This window comes from Falco naumanni, chromosome 1, assembly GCF_017639655.2.
Source record: "Falco naumanni isolate bFalNau1 chromosome 1, bFalNau1.pat, whole genome shotgun sequence".
NCBI lineage: Eukaryota > Metazoa > Chordata > Aves > Falconiformes > Falconidae > Falco > Falco naumanni.
Window position 1 is genome coordinate 116,826,248 of NC_054054.1, and position 20,521 is coordinate 116,846,768.

At 40.8% G+C, this 20,521-nt stretch overlaps 1 protein-coding gene across 2 annotated transcripts in view; it reads left to right on the plus strand.

The window, feature by feature from the left end:
• Window positions 1-20,521, plus strand: part of MYH10 (myosin heavy chain 10) — a 100,402-nt gene that overhangs the window by 12,092 nt on the left and 67,789 nt on the right. For both annotated transcript variants that reach the window (XM_040580535.1, XM_040580526.1), the window contains exon 3: window positions 4,406-4,562. In XM_040580535.1, coding sequence (XP_040436469.1) covers window positions 4,406-4,562 — 157 coding nt within the window. The remainder of the gene's footprint in view (window positions 1-4,405; window positions 4,563-20,521) is intronic.

Consider the following 20,521-nt stretch of genomic DNA (forward strand, 5'->3'; position numbering starts at 1 on the left):
TAAATTATATACTACTGGATAAAGGCTTGTAAGCATCTGGAAGCATTCAAACTCCACAATTAGTGTCCTGAAACAGAGTTTGTATAACAAACCTCGGTCAGAGCACTCCTTTACTATTTGTCTCTGGAGCCTTGCCTAGAGACTGCATTCCAACATCCTTATTGCTGCTGGTTGATATTGTCTGTATCCTGTTCCTCAGGAAAGCAGAAATGTGTGTTTCAAGCAGCTAGCTTGTGTGCAGCTGATCCCATGATCTCAAGCTGAATAAGCATCTTTGCTTGCCTTTAAGTACTTAACACACATATCTACCTCTATCAGCTGAAAAATTAATGAATTCTGGTTCTTCATCCAGACTGGCTAGTTACTGTCACTCTTCAGTGCTTGATCCTAACTGTAATTCAAATCTGAGTCCATGTACTGCAATGTAGAGAGGAGGCACTCTCTACAGAGAGAAAGCTCCGGGCATCTTTAACAGTTACATTGTGGTATTCATTAAGTAGGGTGTCTGTGAGGCAGGTGTGCCCGTATTCCTGTTGATGTTTTCTGTGGCTGGTCACCAAGAAGCTTTTCAAGGCGTGTAAAACAATCTCAGTCTACTTTTCATGTCTGCAGTTTGCATGCAGAAAGCCCATACCTCCAATCTGCTGTCTTAGATATAGCAATATACTTGTCCCATGAGACTTGCAGTTATAAAATAGCTGTATAAAACTTTTGTACAGTTTACCTCCCTCCCAATTAAGTTTGACTCAATAAAACCATCTCTTCTGTGTTTACATGCCTACCAAGCCACGAGGAAGTGGCTTCCTCACCATGAGAAGTCCTTCTTTCCTATGAGGGTGGCGAGGCACTGGCACAGGTTGCGCAGACAAGTTGTGGATGCCCCATCCCTGGCAGTGCTCAAGGCCAGGCTGGATGGTGCTTTGAGCAGCCTGGTCTACTGGAAGGTGCCTCTGCCCATGGCAGAAGGGTTGGAACTATATGATCTTTAAGGTCCCTTCCAACCCATTCTATGAAAACAACCCACCAGTATGTTCATATGTTGCTCTTTTTGCAATAGAGAATGGCTAGGAAATTTGGGAGCCTTTTGGGAGAACTCTATTCCATCTTCCTTTTGAATTAATTAAGGCTGTACAGTGGTGATGTTTTGAAGAAAGTACATTTTTTTGTTTTTAATTCTGCAGGAAGGTGGCAGGAAAGCGAACTGAACAAATGTGCAGGAAATCAAGATGTTAGAGTTCAGGATGCTGCCTGTGAAGAGCTGTGTCGTGATAAAAGCTGGTCAGGGATAAAAGGCTATCCTTTAGATTTAGTTTCAAATAAATGAACCACAGCACTGAAAAGAGTAGAATTATGTGTTTTTGTAACTTCTAATTTGGCCCTGTTTAATATAGAGCCTCTTAAACTTACTGTTTTCATTTGCCCAGAACATTTTCTGGTCTTCCTCTAGATTGGCATCTAGCTGGACTTGGCTTATTCCAGTCCTTCCAGGTTCATTCATCCAACCGAGTTACTGCACTGGGAGATGATCTAGAAAGGCTTCCAGGTTAGATACGATCAATAGAGGTTTGAAAGATTGTTAAGTAGCTGTTCTTGTCCTAGCACTTTTTTTGTGTGTGGTGGTTTTTTTGTTGTGTGGGTTGTTTTTTTTTAACTCTATCAGTCAGTTTATTCATGACTGGGAAAGGGCAGTGATTCTGGCGAGAGAACTTTCCTTTGGTCCTTTTATGTTCACAAAAGAACTGATAGAAGTTTTAGATGAATTTGCAGAGAAATAGAAGTGTTGCTCTTGAAAGAAGGTGACTGTAATATAGCTAGTATACACAGCAGAGCCTTCCAGCTTACCCATCGGTCACTGTTTTGAGAGTTCCTGTCTGCAGTAAGGCATAGAACATGGAGATAAATTTCAAGTCTCTGAAGCTGAGTGGGTGAAAACAGACCAGAGCTCAGAAGGCCTGCTGGATGAGAGTCCAGAATAACCCTGGAGGTAAGAGGTCTGCTGGCTTAAGCAAATGTTCATGCCATGACACTGGTCAGAGGGTGTGTTGGGACAGATTTGAAAATGGACTTTGGCTGTGTAAATTCTTTTGCTTGTGACCACCTCTCATCTGCAGTCAGCAATAAACACGTTGGTTTTGGTTGGGTTTTGTTTTTTTTTTATTAGATGTCACTCTAGTGGAGAAACACAGCATAGGTACTCTTCAGTGATTTTTAAGCTGGTGATCATGCAGTGGGCTTGGTGAATGTGTGCCTTTCTTCCAGTTATCCTTATTTGAAGACTAGAGTGGAAATCAGGCTTGTGGTAATTCTTGATGCCTTTGTCACCCACATATAATTATAGTTGAATGTGGATGACTTCAGATGAGCACAGCAGAGAAGATGGCTGGCGAGGAACGTAGATCCACTATCAGTTAATTGTCTCCTTGGTCAGTTGTACCATGATACTGAAATAACTGTCTTGCCTTCCCTCTCCCTTACAATATCACTCATGAGCATGAATGAGTCTGGTCAGGGAATTTGTTCTATTACCAACCAATTATTTTTGAAATTTACCTGCAGTAGTATCCAGCTTGGTAAGTTACTGCAAGGGTGCTGATGCTGGCAAAAGGGACAGTGGTAGGAGCACGTGGCTGGAAAGGAGGCTGAGGAGGAACTGCCTGCTTGCCAGCAGACCTGTGCTGATGTTAACGACTGGTATTGGGTCAGTTAACCTGATAATATCTGTTTCCTTTCTCTTGAGAAATAAATACCTTATTACCAAAGATGTTTGACTGAGTAAGGCACTGCAGTACTTATCATCCAGCAGATCTGACCAAAGCGGAGAGGTTGTTTTCCTATAAGGATGTAAGATGTCCTTCTGTCAGCATGTCTGACACAAAACCAAGTTCTTTTTCTTTACCAGTGGTGCTCCTTACTCAATTCAGAGACCACCTTCTGGTTGTCTTTCCAGAATCCCTGGAAAATAGAACAGGGCACCTTTTCCTCCAAATAAAAACCTTTATAGACTTAAAGGCAGATCAGGAATTGCAGCTACTCTGTTCATACAAATATAGCAGAGATATTTAAATTGGCAATGTTATAAAAATCATGAGTTACCTGCTTAATACTATATGGTGTCAATAGCTGTTAATGCTGTCTGCTTACTGTCTCCATTCCTTCTCTTCTCTCAGCCTGCAAATGTAAGAAATGCAGTTTTCCTCATGTTCTGAAAGATATTCCCTATTTTGGTGAAAACTGGTCTCATGCTAATGTTCCTATGCTAGTGAAGTTGTGAATAGGCTTAATGACTGAAATGAGAACACTTACAAAGCATGTGATAAAATAAAGATAAATGGAGAGATTTTGCTTTTTTTAAAAAACATTGATTTTGGTTGATTCTGAGAAGGCGTGAGGCATCCAGATGCCTTAGTCCAGGGAAACACCATGGATCAGCTCTGTTTTTTGCATGGTGCAAAGCTGCTGTCTGAGCTTAACCTTTGATCCCTAGTAAGGCCCATACAGCTGGCCCATGCTCCTCTGTCCCTCCCTGGTAAAAAAAGTATGAGTGGCTGACTGCATATGTCTGTCTTTTATATGATAACTTCCTTATAAATAAACTCTATGGAGCAGAGACTGATCTATTTGGAAGTAGTCTTTGATACTTCATTCACAGGGAAATGTGGACGTGTATGCATCATTTGCAGTGTGTGCTCAGTTTTGCAAACTTGAGGCATTTTTTGGCTCAACAGAAATACCTCAATAAAAGTCAATGAAATAAACAGTGTAGAATTGTATTGGAGTTTCTTGATATTATAGTAGTCCTGGTACTTTCTGTTGAATATCAACTCTAAAAGCAGGCTAGAAAACACTTGTAGTGCCAGCTGCCAGGCTATCCATCAGCTGGGACAGGGGAGGGAATGACCTGTCTGTGAGGAGACTGCCTTGGAATTGAGAAAGGCTGATGAGCGGGAAAGGCAGATGGACAGCAGAAATAGTAGTTGAATATAAGATTTTTCCTTATCCAAATAATTTACTAGAGTAATCTGTGTTATCAGTTCCTTCCAAAATGAAAAAATAACTTTGAATACACATTTTACTGAAGGACTTGAATATCTGAAGATGTCTATAAATCCATTAGCAAATGGAAGGGAGATTTAAATGTCTGTGCAAAAGGGATCAGATGTTCCAACTTCATATTTATTCATATTTATTATCTTTACCTGCGTAAAAAGTAATTTAATTAAAGAGCCTTTTAAGAGAACTAGAAACCAATAATTTGAATATAGCATGTACTTTGAGTTTTTCAACAAAAAGGACCACAGTTTTGTTTTGAGATAAATATAGAACCTGTGTTAAAAGTTTACTGCTCTTTATGGCTCTGTTTCAATACTATTCACTAACAGAAATGTTTCTCTATTTTTTTTTTAAGACTTATTCAGGGTTGTTCTGCGTAGTTATAAATCCTTACAAGAACCTCCCGATTTACTCAGAAAACATTATCGAGATGTACAGAGGGAAGAAGCGCCATGAAATGCCACCGCACATTTATGCAATATCTGAATCTGCATATAGATGCATGCTACAAGGTAAGAATTAGTTAAATGTTACTTAACAGTTAGTTGACAGTTCTTTGTAATGTACCTAAAACTCAGGAGCTTTGTTATCCCGCTATGCAGTGATTTCTTACACAGTCAGAATCTTTTCTAGTACTTAAAGGGGAGGAGGGAGAGCTTTCATAGCTAGAACCCTGAACTTTCAGAATAGAAATAACTTGAAGGTTGATCCCTGTTGGCATATTTCTCTGACTTCCTGAGGCATAGAAGCAAACCAACACTCATAGGAAGTGTACTGTGCCAGCTGGTGGCACTGAAAGTTATGGTAGGAATACTTTTTCCTTAAGAAGAGGTAAGATTCATGTCAAAAGGTGTTAGTGCACTGGCTTTGAATGAAGTGAGAATGAAAAAGGGTGATTGAAAAGGGAAAGCTGAAGTATGTTAATGGCTTGTGTTTCTAATTCTATAAAAATGTTGGCATTTTGGCAGCTGACAAATAATCTGAAGTGACAATGGAACAATAGTATGTTTGAGTTCAAAAAAAGGTCAGGGTAATGCTTAACCCTGAAGATTTTTTTCTTCTCCAAACTGTGTAGTCATGTCTGTAGTAGAATAGAGACTAGGTTTATGGTGGACACATTTTTTGAATTTTGGCTTTAAGACTCTGCTGGGCAAATAAGAAAATTGTGAAACTGGCATTATATAAATGTGTCTAAACACATGCTGTTGAAGTTGTAAAATTGCATTTCTGACATAGTATGTCGGAAACACAGCTCATACTACCCAACAGTGGTTCCTATTTAGGTGGCTGTTTTACTGACATGGCAACACCAACATGTTGTATCTAGAAAAGTATGTGTGTAATGAAGAGGCAAGTCTGAAAAACTTAGGGTGTTTTCTGCTCTAGACCTGGTATAGATGTACTGGAAGTAGGTTAAAATTCACACAAACAAGAAAACAGTTTCTGCTACCAGGTTAACCAACCACTTAATTGTAAACCTTTGTGTTTTTTTTCTCTAAAAAGACATTCCTTGTCTTTAAATAAATCACACTAAGTCTTTTTTTTTCTTCAGTTGTGCCTTTGTCCTTAGTGCTGCTTGGTAATTATGTACAGGTTGCTGGATTGGTGAGGGCTCTTTCACCCCAGAAACTATGCCATCACCTCTGAGCAGGGCGATGCAGGGGCAAGCAATGGAAGAGCAGCAAACTGGGGCCACCAAGAGCTGTCACACTTCTCAATGGATATTTGGGTCGGGTTTTTTTTATGGAAGAACAACTATGGCCTTTTGACCAGAACAGCAGCCTCTAACAGCTCAGACCAGAGGACTCCTAATAAGTGGATGTGGAAGAACAGGGCAAACCTTAAGATTATTTTAAGGAGTTTATTCATAGCAGTCTCAAGTGGTTTGTGGATAAGGGCTTCCCATTCTAAAAGCATAATATCTTTTGAAATTGCCTTAAGAACTTTTGAAAAATTCTTGAGATAAATGTCCTCTAGTAAAGTAAGTCAATGTCAGTAGTTACCACACTTCAGGTGCTCTATATATTTATTCACATACTGTGCTAATACTGATTCATATCTCTGGAGATCTTACTCCATGCACTGATGTTACTATTTTTGGAAGATGAAACAAAAAAAAACTTTCACATGATGCCATATGTTTGGTTAGTCTTGTTTTCTTTCCATACTAATATATGGAGGTTTATATTTTTTATCAAATCTCTGTTGTGTGTCTCTGTGCTTGCTTTCTTTCTGATTTTGATAGTCTGAATTCTCTCCATTTGAAAGAATGAAGGCATAGATTGGAATAAGAATAGGTGAAAACTATGCAACAGGATCCATTCATTGGGGAATAACTTCTTAGTTACCCTTACTAACTCTGTGTTTCTACTGCCCCTCACCTGTATGGAGCTACTCCCTGTTCATTTTAGCAAGTGATTGCAATCAGCCAGAAAACTTTTCCATTGATGGCTTGGCTTCACAATTGCATTGCCAAGGATAAGTAAAAACTCTAGAATAGGCATTAGCAGTTTTGTGTTTGGCAATTATTTTAATGAGCAAACTTCTCTTCCTGATGGGGTTTGATCAGAGCAAGGGGGAAACAGTGCTGCTTCTGAATGTATAATAGACTCATTAAACTGTTCACAGGTGTTAAGTTACTTCCTTTGTGAGGAAAGTGGTGTACAGACTTCACAGGGAGATGTGCTTGCATGTAGTATGAGACACTGCTATCTGTATTGGTGATTTTATGCAACAACCCTGGTTTTACGTAGTCTTGTGAAACAGTAATTGGTCATGATGATAATGACTAGTGAGCATTTGTCTGAAGTAGGGTGAGTGGAGAAGTCTGGCCCTAACCCTGCTCAGTGCTGGTCCCTCTTTGCTTACAGCACCTCTAGATGGGACCTGATGCAGAGAGACAGAGGAACTTCAGGGAACTGAATTCATATATCTTCTAACAGGTCTTCATATAAGTAAAACCTGAAGTTACAACTAAGGTTTTTCTAGACATTAGAATGTCAAATAATACTTAAGAGTAGGAGATTAATACAATATTCAACTTTTCTGGTCATCAGTGGCAAAACAAGGTCGACTACTGAATGTACCTAGAATTTGGTAGGGAGCGCTAGGTTTCCCATGCCAACCAAGTATTCAACGTAATGCCCAAAATGCCCTTAATCTTTTTAACAATGCCTTATGTTTTGCTAGACTTTGTCTTTAAGGAAACAGAAAGTGTGTATCAAACTTCTAGCTAGTAAAAATAGGTCTCCAACCAAGAACTAGCTGTATTAATTGCAGTGCTTCAGACTAAGTCATCAGAGGCCTCTGCTAGCATTTACTTGCAGCATAATCCTTGACCAAAATGCTTTTGCTGCTAAGTTACTAACACATAGGTACAACTGTAAAACTGTTCTCCAGTTCATGTCCATGCTTGTGCATGTAATTGCTTTGGGAGACAGAGATAGCATGGTAGAGAGTGTGGGACAGGGGAGAGAGCTTTTCCAGTATTATTGCGAGTTGGGCTATTGCTATTACAGGGCATTAATAGGTTTCTCTTGATATGAATGACTTCTGTGTTTCCAGTATTTGACATATAAACCGTAATTATTAGGATTCAAGCCTGAAATTCAAACCAGAGATGCGATTCCTTTGCATATGACTATACCCTTGTAGAAATATCTTGACCACTAGTTTAGGACAATGAAAATGGTTGGCTGTATTTTTCTTGGCCTGTTCAGTGGTATTTTTTCCAGTATAATCATGTTTACTTTCCTTGTAGTTAATCACAAACGACTAATTTTCTAGGTCTTTGTGAGATGTGTTACACTGATTAACAGGATACCTGGACCTGAGCTGTGGCTCTGAGCAGCCTGATTTCATAAAACACAATTTTTTTTTGGGCTGGTAATTGGGCAGAGTGAGTAAACTGTTGCTCAGTATCTTAATGCTTTTATGCCTTTAATTCAGAGCATGGATGATTAGAGAATAACTTTAGGTTTCTACTAATCCAAAGTTTTGTATGTTTAATAATTGAGCTTAAACAACAAAATACTTATTTCTGGTTTAGATTATGGGAGCAAAAGGCTTCTTGATTGGCAGAAACAACTGACGCGTGTGCATCTCAATGGGTGTTCCTGGTTTTAAATGTTGCTAGAAATACTCCATTTTGTTAAACTGGTGATACAAACAGAGCACTGCACTTCACAGTGCACTGTTAAGGAAAGGTTGTATAGAAGCATCGCTGACTGCCAGTCATCAAACTGCTGCTCTATTGTTGTCCCCTTGAAGAATTTCCTGTTTTGGAGGACCTTCAGCCCTCTCTTGACAGGTCAGCTCTCCTTGTGCCCTTTAGTGGGGAGGAGAATGTGCTGAAAGTCTGTTTCAGTGCTTGTTAAACATGGAAGACAAAGGGCTGGGGGGGCGGGGGAGAAGAGCTCTAAAACAGAGTGTATGTTAAAGAAGCCCAGTTCCGTTTTGGAGAGGGAATAGTATTCCCCAGAGAGATGTACTGAACTGGGGTAAGCTCTCACAAGGAAGAGGGCGGTGCAGAGGAGTTTTTAATGGCTGAGTGGTGGTGCAGCTGTGCTACGCTAGGGATTTGAGGCAAGTTTTGCAAGGAAAAAGCAAACCTCACTGACTGCTTGATCTTGTAAATCTTGCCTTTTCTGCAAGACTTGTAGTAAAGACTGTCAGTGCAGGCTTATTAAAAACAAGCAAGACTCTGGGTGCGTTCTGGTTATCACAACCAGGATTTCTCTTCGGGAAAAGACTCATTACCTAGTGCCTTGACCTCAGAAGATAGTAGCATGCAATTCAGCTTTATGTACTGGATTTCGTGCACACACCCCCCCCCCGCCCTGTAATTGTTTTTCAAAGTAGTGTGGTAGTAGGGTGTTGCTTCACAGGTTACTTAGTGGATTTCTCCTGTGTTTTCATTTTTTTAATGTTATGTTGAAGCAGTAAGTACACATAAGCCAGGGGCTTCTAGGTATATTGAAATTGTTTAGCCCTAGACAGAAATCAGATGCAGAAACGCACAGGGTTGCAGGTGCTGTGCTTCACAAAAGAATACTAGACTGAGCTTTTCATGACTGCTGGACAGTTGACATGATCATAGGGAATCGGTATCCTAATCCCTGTGACAACATTGACCTTAATTCTGTTTGGTAATACAATTTGCAAGACTTGCTAGTGTTCTATGCTGCTAGAAGTTGTAGGCAGTAAGAAGAAAACGTTTTCACAGGGACTAGGATTTCCTTTAAGCAAACTAATTCTATGAGTCTGATAGTCCATCTATGACTATCTTTATTTTACTAGCAAGGGAGACTTGTGAGAAAGCAGCACTGACATACATTTTTGTCTCGTGCTTTTATCATGCTTGGCTTTCTCTTCTCCTTCCTCCATTCCTACTCTCCCACTGTATTTCTACAGGAAGTATGGCATTGTTTTGTTACACCTCTTTATTCATTGACTCTTAAAAGTGCTTTGGAAGAAATATGAAGGAAAACTTGTTGGCTCTTTGTTGCCAAAGACCAGCTTGCTTACTAATATTACTCTTGTATAATTATGCTTAGTCTCTCCTTTTTATCCTGTTTCCCTGAGGACATGTTGATGAGCACAAAATTAGCGCTGATATTTTAGGACTGCCTTTAATCCTGTTGCAGAGAAGGTTTATCGGAAACAGCGTAATACGTGAAGTGAACGCTTGGTGTTGGAGAAGCCAGTACTGTCTACAGATGCAGTATTTCTCTCAAAAATATTGCATTTATCTATATTTTTATTTAATCTTGGTTTAAGTCCTCCCTTTGGGGAGTACTCCCCCCCCCTCAAAAAAAAAAAAGGGAAGAAAAGAATTGAAACTAAAATGTGACAACTCTTTTCTTTAAAGGTCTATTAAATCTTCAGATGGCAGAGGAAAAGATTACTTTTGAGACTAAAAAGCCTGGCAGTGATCTTAATACAGATCTTAATATAAAAGAACTGATGTTAACTAGCATTCTCTGTTGTGTGAGGAGTATATAGAACCTGTTACATGTGCCATTAATATTCTTGATATTTTCGTTCTATCTTGACATACCAAAAGATTCCCCAAAGCTCTTTAAACAGGTACAAAGTACAGAATGGCAATGTAAGCAGAACTAGTTGATTGGTAAATGTAATGTGAAGGATTTATAGGTCTCTTTATTGTTATACTGTGATTTGTGTTTTCATTTTGTCCAGTCAGGCTGGTGTGGAATATACTCATGTTATTGTCACCAAAGTATCAACACTGGATTGAATCAAGTAGGAATGTAATATACAGTGGTCTTAATGGCTGAGTGGAGGGAGATTCTTGAAGCAAGAAATGAAGTAGAAAAAACTGAAATCCATCACGCAGAAAGTCTTCCACCTCATTATTTTTGAATTTGAAGTAAAATGAGAAATGTTTCTGTCAGCTAAACCCATTGTGCAGTATTTAATCTCCTTCTCCTTGGTCTTCTGTTCTTTCTCTTGATATTAAATCTGTGTGCTTCAGTGCCTGTGAAGTTATTTTCACAGTTTAAATTAATGTGCCTTGCTATATCGTTTCAGAATGAAATCAGTAGCAATTGCTTATTGAACAAACTTGATTGAATTTAGTTTATAGAACTAGATTATAGTATACTATCATGTCTCTAACTTTTTCGTTATTGTTGAAAAAGTTTTGGTGCTTTAGTGCTTGTGACAACAGTTCCTAACCTTTGTCCTTCTGGTTGTCAAAATGTGTTTGCATCCCTCATTTTCATTGGTGTTCAACCTCAAGGTTACAAACTTAATTAAGCATGATGATATTTACTGTAAACAACTCTTTTTTTTCTTAACTCATTTGCTTAGAAGCATTGCTTGAAGTGGTTGACTTACATTTTTTTTGGTGTAACTTCAAGAAGTAACTTTCTTAGATTTAAAAATGAGACAGGAGTGATAATTGTTACATAAAAAATTTGTAGTTTCTTTGGTGCCTTGGCTGTTTTCTCCTGACTGCTGAAGTGGAATGTTGCAGCAGATTAGCCAGTTCCATGGTCTTTTTGGTTGATACTCTAACCAGCTGATGATAATATTAATGTTAAGACTTGCTATGCAAGCTGGCCTCATAACTGAATTGTGACTGTGCTAGCCTACAGACAGGAATTCAAGGCTAAGTGCATCCACCTAATGAAATAATTCATGAGATGAATCATTTTGTGCATATTACTCAGCCAGCACCTGCTTCTACTCTGAAGCTTTAGTTTAAATTAAACTCCATTTGTTTCTAGGTAGTTGTGAAATGGATAATTCACTTCGGCTTGGCTTTGGCCTTCGGATGACATACATCAAGACATTAATGCTTGTGCAACAAAAACTTAAAAGTATTCTAATCTTGACAGCACACTGCACTCTAACAGCACTGCTAGGTGTTGCATGTTTTGCACAATAACTGGTTTTTGTCAGTCACTGTCCTCTGGGGTGCTGAACTACTTTGGGTGAAGAGGAAATATGACAGGAAGACATTCAAAAAAAACAACTGAAATTAACAAAACAGTGTTCAGCATGGAAATGATAATTCAGGTCAGATGTAACAGAAGTCTATATCTGAAGTGGCACAGGGAGAGGGAATAGTGGTCCTTTCCCCACCCCATCTCTTCCTATGCAAGAACAAAGGGTCATTACTTGAAATCTGAAAGTGACATGTTTAAAAACAACACAAAGACTACCACATAAACTGTGGTAGTCTGGGCCTTAGGATGTAGTGTGTGCTCAAAGCCTGTGCTTGTCCAAAAAGCCATTGAGAATAAGTGAACCTGAAGTCTGAGGATAATGGATCAGGAAATTGCAGGAGAATTTGCTGGGCTACTGGGAAGGTGTTGCAGGGAATCATTATTGCCTGCTAATTTTGGTCTGTGTGTTATCTGCTGTTGGAGTGTGATCCTGATTACGATTGTATGTGGTCTGTCTTGATATATCATAAGTTTACTTTGTAATCTGCATATAAAAGTGCACTTGGGTTAAATGGTAATCATCTGTTTTCTTCATAATGCTGGGGGGGTTGTGGGGTGTGATGGTTTAGTGGGTGCCTCTCTGGGCAGTGTATGGGAGTGGTAGGAGTGCAGGAATCTGCTGCAGCTGGCTTTTAAGAGGCTGATGAGACTATTGGAAACTGGTACAGCTGTTAGTTTACTATGACTGCATGGAACTTAATGAGTCTGTACTTGGGTGCTTTCCTTAAGTAATATTTCTTACTACACTGAACTGTGAAACTGGCCAAGAAGAGGCAACTGGTAAAATGTCACTGTTTCTCTTCTTAAAGCAGTATTTGTTCATGGTGACATTCAGCATCTCAAATGAAATAAATTTAAAAGATGTGGTTAAATTGTTTTCCTCCACAAAACCACAGGGAAACATTGTCTTTAGTACAGGAATGAATTCACAGTAGTTACTGGGTCAAAATTTCCTACAATGATTATAATCCTCTTTCTTCTATCCTTGTTTTTCACATCTTATCGAAGGCTAAGGGTGGGATAAAGGGTGTATTAGGGGCTGAAAATGGGTGGATAAAAGTTGTAGTTGGCGGAGAGATGTTCTGATTCCCCTCCTGTTCTCCATAGGGCGATGTTACCGCTTCTCCCCTTAGCGTAATATCTGCTAGATTTCTAGGTGGAAACAGTATTTAAGCTACGCAAAAAACCTCATCAATCTAAGTCACTTTGTAAGGAGTGATTGTTCATGACCATTTCTGATAGGGAAGGTTTACTTATCAGCAGATAAAATGAAACTGTCAGATGAATGTTAGTGCTTTGTCCTTCCAGGAACAAATGTTTGTGTTGGGCCTGTATGCTCAAGGGATAAAGAGAAGAGGGTTCTAGTGATTCCCTCCCCCCCCCCCCCCCCCCCCCCCCCCCCCCCCCCGATAGTTTAAGTAATGTATGATGCTCGTGTTTAGAAAAATGGTAATGAGGGAAGAAAATGCTTTTTTTGTGTGTACAAGTGCATGTCAAGAAAAGCTTTCTTGACCTTAAAGAAATGAAGGTCAACATCTTTCCTCCAAAGGAAAGGAGATCTGGATATACATGTGATTTTTTTTTTTTTTCTTTAAAAGCTGAAGGACAAATTTATATTGTGCAACTTCGAATTGTTGTGCTGAAATGGTTTATTCAGAACTTAGTGGCGATTTAGACATAAGAGGGTAGGGAAAGTGTGATATTTGTCCTCTGAACTGTTGAACAACTTGAAAAACTATTTGGAATCAAACCTAAGGGAAATCTGTGTTTAAAATATAGGAAAGTAGCATTGACTTGTGTCCTTTGAGGAAAGGATTTTACAGTTTGAACTGTCTCACTTGAGAGATCTGTACTCCCCACCCCAAATCTTAATTGTAGACAAATGTTTACCTTGAATGCTGCCCGGGGTACAAAGTTGGTTGTGCTGTACCTTTCCACGCTCACAAGGTAGCCTCAGTTTGGCATGTAAAGTGGTGGAAGCTCATGAGCTTTTTGTCTCCTGAAATGTCTTATGTAGCAGTGGCTTTTGCATGTTCTTTTAGGGAAGTGTTTTAGAACTTGCGCTGTTCAGTGATTAGAAAAAAGGAATGACTCCACCGCTGATGAACAGAGGTGTAAGAAGCCTATACAACAAATCTGACACTTAAAATGTTTTCAGATAAACATACTCATCAAAAGGCTTGTTACGGGTCTTGGAAAATATCTATCAGAAAAATGCTTACAACCCTTTAGCCTAGCTATTGCTAGCAATGTGTTAAAATCCTTGGTGTGGCTGACCTTACTGGGGGTAGAGTGATATGCTAGATGATCTACTGTCCTGTGTGCAAGGGAACAAAAAGCCAAACCACTGACCATGGTGAAGTCAGAAAGCCTAGCTGTGGTACTGTTAGGATACTATCTTTCCAGACTTGTGAAGCTCAGGCATGATCAAGCAGCTTAGGAAGAGCCCACTTGAGGGAAAGTTAATTCATGGCCAGTTTTGTGAAGTGGTTTGTGCTTGCTTATTTGTTTCAGAAAGAAAGTGAAATTAGTGAGCTTAAATGGCAGATACTATAGTTAAAGGACCTCCTTGAGTCATTGTTTCAGTTGACAATATAATCTTTGTCTAGGTAAAACTTGTACTACATGGGAAACAGAGTAACTTAACCAGGGTGATGGAGAGTAGTAAACCACTGCTATGCTGAATACTCTACAGTTTAAATAAACCTTTTCCAGCCTGTGGCTTGTCAGCTACCACTAAACTTAAGTTACTTCTAAGTAGCATTCAAATAAAAACTGAAAAGTAAGCCTAGGGATGGCCTGTGTAGAAGATTTAGGAGCTGCTCATTTCTACTGGGAAAACTCTTCGGAAGCCACAAATCAGGAAGGATGAGAACTGCTCATCTGTGTCATTTGAAGAACATTAAGTATAAGTGAGCAAGTCCTTGCAGCTCTAGCTGGAGCAGTTTAAGAAGCTGCTGCTTTATGGATTGTTACTGCCCTTCAGCTAAGTTGCATTAAACACTTGTGTGAGAACCAGTTGTTGGTTTTGACGGTAAATCAGTCATGTAAGTTATAGCTGGCCCCACTGGCTTGATGGTGTGGTGCATCAGGAGCACTCTCACAATCAAAGTTGTTTCAGTCTCCACATACTGCTTGTCTGTACCTCTCAGCCATCGCTCACAGCGTGGATCAGCCCTTGGGACTGTACAATTTTCTCTGGTCCTCCTCAAAACTGAAGGCTGACTTGTATTCTCTGCTTATCTCCTAAACTACAGCAGTCACCTGTTTCAAAAAGCTAAATAAATTTCATATTGCATAATAGATTGGGGTGGTTGCAAGTGTTATAAATCCATACCTGTTTGAATGAATTTTTTTAGTGAAGGAGTGTGTTACCTATTAACTTCTGGTCACAAATGTAGCAGCTCTGTTGTAATTGCTAAGTTATACAAAGGCAGTGAAAGACTGCCAGTGAAAACATAAGCCATGTTTGAGTGTCTTCAAACTTAATGAGGCCTAAAAAAAATTCAATTTCTATCTGGTATGTAATGGAGAAGCTACCCACAGTTTCATTAAGTGGGCAGGATGTAGTCTAACAGCTATTTGTTTTCTCCTTTTATGCTGATTCAGCCCTGGCTAGCAACTGTGAAAACAAATGTCACAATTTTTTCTTTAGGAATTTCGATAATTTCAAGCTAATGTTGCAAATACCAAACTCGTGACTTCTAAAATAGCCTCAATTCATAGCTTGGCTTGTTCTTCCAGGGTTTGATGATGCTGTGTTAGGTTAGCCACATTCACTGTGTCTGTGCTGGAGCGCTTGTGCAGCAGCTTGAGCTATTTGGGGTAAGGGAGTGAATAATGAGTGTGGTCATGAAGTCTGCTGTAGACATGCAAGAAATACTTGTATTCAGTGCTATGGTTCACCATAAACAAGTTGCAGGGTAAACCATGACTGGGATTTGACAGACCTCTGCTATGCTTCATTTGATAATTATTAACTTTTAATGTACTTAGCAGTCAGTCAGCAGGGAAAACTAAGTATGGCTGTTGTGTTTTATCTCACATCTTTTAGAGTAAGAGATAGAACCACATTTTATTTTTTAAAAAAGCTTTTGTTCTTTTTAACTTCACAAATAGCAGGAACACCTATAGAGTGTCTACATCAGTGTCCCTGCCCCACAGCGAAGGTGCTTTCTCTGCTCTTCACTGAAGACTTGGAGGTGTCTTGGAGCAATTAAATGAAGTATGTGAGAGAGGCAAAAAAGTGAGATACTCATCCGGCAAAAGTGGTTGATGGCAGTTCAACCTGACAGCTTTCTTAGGTAGAGGAAATGTAGTAGGCACTGGCTGGCTGTGTCTTGTATCAGGCTATATGGGGAAATACTAGGTAACCAAAGCAGAGAGTTGGGAATTGATTTAAAACAGCACTGTTGTATTTGTCTTTGAAGTGGATGGCATAGGGCTGGAGGGAGAGTTCTGCTGTAGTTCTTCATGAATTGGTGTTTGAGCGAGCACTGGGGGCTTTCGGTGTTTTGTGGAAAATGGTCTGAGTACTGATGAAGAAAAACTGATAAATACTATTATTCGAAATCTTAAAACCACTGAATAGCCATGAGGAGTGGAATGTACCTGAATTTGATCTTACTACTAGTATAAAGTAGCATTACACATTTTAGAACATTCTGCAAGTTCATTACTTGACAATTTCAAAGAACTAAGACTGTAAAAACTGACCAACAGATGAATAAGCTGATGATAAGGCAAGAAGAAAAAGATAAATTCAAGGTACATTGGGAGAGATGGCTTTCCCCTAAGGTGTCCTTGATGATGATTTCTGACCTCCAGAGGTTCCTTCCACCTTCTAGAAAGATAATGCAATGATCCTACTTGGTTTTCTTGAAGATGCCCATGATGTGGCCATCATCTGATGATAACTGTCCAGCTTCTTTAGCACTGGTGGATGTATCACATCAGATGCTTTGGGCCTGTGTAGATTCAGCTTCCTTAAATAGTCAGTACTGCCTTGATTAAATTTAGGTATTGTAACTTGAAATGCCAGCTTTATATTGTTAGCAAATTACATGCTTTCTGGAAAGTTCACTTGGATGTTTAATGGGTTACTGTTGGCAAAATACTGACTGCATTCCTGTAGACTGCCCTTGTCTCTTTGTGAAATGCGGAACGTATGCTGAAGAGTGAATGACTAAGCTGTACATAGCAAATATTATTGCACAACTAAAGGTAGAGGTGAAATGTAGGATAAAGTGTGCTGTTGCAGAAATCTCATGGTGAGCATAAGTGTGTCAGGGTACATCTGGCCTGCAGTAAGGCAGGTACTCAGCAAACAAACTTGTGCCTGTCAGTCTTTCTGTTATGCTTGTTAGAGATGTTTGTTGCAAGTTACTTCATAGTGTTAAGTGTTTGATCATAGTTTATGGAGTAACTAGGCAACATTTTAAAGACAAACACAAAATATAAAGGCATGCTTCATCTCTGTAACCAGATCTTTTCTGTGCTTATCAGTCCAGTAGGACTTAGTTGAAAAAAAAGGCAGGGGGGAGGGGAAGGGAAAAATTATTTAGAGTTTGGAATTGAAGAAGGGCAGATTGTTAGACCACCTGCATGCTTTATAATGCTATGTAGCATTTATGACCCAGTCCTGTGAATCCTCTGGCAGCAGCAAAATCTGGGCTGATGGGAAGGTCTCTTTCTTCCAGGCAGTGACCTATTTTCACAAAAGTTGTCAGGAATTCAGTTTTTAAATGTCCTTGAATAGATTGATATTTGAGCCTGTTCACCTACAGTAAAGGGCAAATATACAACAGATCTTCCAAGCCTGACATCCACAACAAACAAGGGTATTGACCATGGAACCAAGCTTTTCTTGGTTTGTGGTCTATGGCACCTGAGTATTAAATACAGCCTAAAAATAAACAGGAACCATCCATTCCCCCTACATCACTCCCTCTTTTTAGAAAGACAATGATTTCTCCCATTTGATAAATACCAAAGTTGTCTCCTCCACCCCAACAAAAGCCGTAATGTCTTTGGTTGTGTCTGCTACAGCAACGGGGCTGGCATTTTATCACTGCTGGATAGGTAGTTCAGGCTCTGGAGAAATAAAAGGAAAGCCTTTGTCAAACTGCATGATCTGTGAGAGTCTTGGACTTTGGGGAGGACAACCCTTGATGTACCTGCAAATAAGAACCATTTTCCTCTCCATAATTTTCTGCTGGTTGATAGCTGGATATGTAGTAGCCCATAGCTTTTTCATCAACCTGAGTGGGGAAAGGAGGTTAATCATAGTTGGACTTTATACTCTTAAAAGGTCTTCTCCAACCTAAATGAATCTGTTAACCAAGGACGGTCAAGTTCACCACTAAATCATATCCCTAAGCACCACATCTATGCTGTTTTTAACCACCTCCAGGGATGGTGATTCCACCACCTTCCTGGGCAGCCTGTTTTAATGCCTGACACCCCTCATATGAGTTTTCCTCATATCGAGTCTAAACCTCCCCTGACAGAACTTGAGGCAGTTTCCTCTTGTCCTGTCACTTGAAACCTGGGAGAAGAGACTGACCCAATCAGGCAGCTCTAGAGAACAATAAGGTTCCCCCCTGAGCTACCTTTTCTCCAGGCTAAACACTCCCAGTGTCCTGAGCTGCCCCCCATCAGACTTGTGCCCCAGCCCCCTGCCTGTCCCTGGACACGCTCCAGCCCCTCTACGTCCCTCTTGGAGCGAGGGGCCCAGAGCTGACCCCGGGGCTCGAGGTGCAGCTGCACCAGTGCTGAGCACAGGGGGATGGTCACTGCCCTGGTCCTGCTGGCCACGCTGTCTCAGACACAAGCCAGGATGCTGTTGGCCACCTGGGCTCACTGGGGGCTCATGCCCAGCCGGCCGTCAGCCAGCCCCCCCAGGCCCTTTCCCTCCGGGCAGCTTCCCAGCCCCCTGCCCCAGCCTGCAGCGCTGCTGGGGCTGCTGTGACCCACGGGCAGGACCCCACACAGAGCTGTGTTGAACTTCATGCACTTGGCCTTGGCTCATCGGTCCGTGCTGCCCAGACCCCTCTGCAGAGCCTTCTGGCCCTCCAGCAGATTGACATTAACCCTCATCTTGGTGTAATCTGGCTGAGGGTGCACTCGATCCCCTTGTCCAGATCATCGATAAAGATATTAAACAGAACTGGCCTCAGTACTGAGCCCTGGGGAATACCACTTGTGACTGGCTTTTAACCCAGAGCAGAGCACACCCGTCCCAGCCATGGGCAGCCGGTGTCTCCAAGAGATGCTGTGGGAGATGGTATCAAAGGTTTTGCTAAGGTCTAGATGGACACCACCCACAGCCTTTCCCTCACCCACTCAGTGGGTCACCTTGTCATAGAAGATCAGGTTCCTCAGGCAGGACCTGCCTTTCACCAACCCATACTGACTGGGCCTGATCCCCCGGTTGCCCTGCACATGTGGTGTGATGGTGGTCAGGGTGATCTGCTCCACAACCTTCCCCAGCACCGAGGTCAGGCTGATAGGCCTGTAGTTTCCTGGATCCTCCTTCCTGTAGATGGGTGTTACATGGCTAGCCTCCAGTCAACTGGGACCTCTCGAGTTTCCTAGGACTGTTGTTAAATGACGGAGAGTAGCTTGGCAAGCTCCTCTGTCAGTTCCCTCAGTACCCTGGAGAGGATCCTCTCTGGCCCCAGAGATCTGTGTACATTTAAGTGGAGCAGCAGGTCACTAGCAGTTTTCTCCTGGACTGTGGGTCCTCCTCATCCCTGTCATCCAGCTCAGGGGGCTGAGTACCCAGAGGGAAGCTGGTCTTGCTATTAAAGGCTGAGGCAAAGAAAGCATTAAGTACCTCATCCTTTTCCTCATCCTTGTGGCAATGTTCCCCACTGCATCTAGTAAAGGATGCAGATTCTCCTTGGCCCTTCTTTTGTTTCTAAATTATTTGTAAAAACGTATTTTCCTATCTTTTATAGCGGTGGACAGCCTGAGTTCTAGCTGGGCTTTTGCCTCTCTGATCTTTGCCCTGCATAACCTTATGACTTACAGTCCTCCAGAGTTGCTGGCCCTTTCTTCCAAAGGTGGCAAAGTCTCCTTTTTTTCCCTGAGTTCCAGCCAAAGCTGTCTTCAGCCAGGCCAGTCTTCTCCCCTGCCAGCTCATCTTTCGTCACGTGGGGACGGCTTGCTTCTGCACCTGTAAGACTTCCTTCTTGAAGAATGTCCAGCCTTCCTGGATGCCTTGGCCCTTCAGAACTATCTCCCAAGGGACTCTGTCAACAAAGCTCTTAAACAGGCCAGAGTTGACCCTCTAGAAGTCCAAAATACTTACGTCCATTTTCATCGCTTTTCTAGAATTAACTTTTTTATCTTGGCACACATTTCATATTCATATCTAAATAAAAGCTGGATGCAAAAGGGAAGATGCTTATAGGAATGGTGGCAGGACTGCGAGACATTTGATGTCTGTATGGAAGTTACGGTGTTTGAGAAGAATTGTAGTTGCTGCCAAAGTAATCAGAGCTATGTTGAATCTGAAAGCAGTAATACATCTGTGGAATTGTTTCCATAGATGTGTGTATTTGTGTTAAGCTCGAAAAATGGCTTCCTAGTTGGGCAGCTCACTGTGTGGGATAGCTCCAAATGGCTTCTTCCATTCATTCAGAGTCAAAATTGTGAGGGATAAAGGCAGATCTGAGCATTTGCAATACTGAAAATATCAATATAGTAAAAGGCAATTAGAGCGAAGACAGTTGTAGAGGGTGGGCGTCAGTTTACTTGTAAACTCTGTTCTTTGATAAAATTTCTGTGTTTGCAATGCTACTGCCTTTGAGCTTTGGTAGGAAACTTGAAGACAGATTCTTTCTCTTCTGCTTGATTATCTCATATCATTTTATGAATGACTGTAATATGACCAAAACAGAATTAAGTCATGATTTTAAGAAAAGCTGCTTTGTTAAAATACAGTAATTCTTTTGTAGACAGACTCTGTAGCTTTGAGCTATGACTTTTCG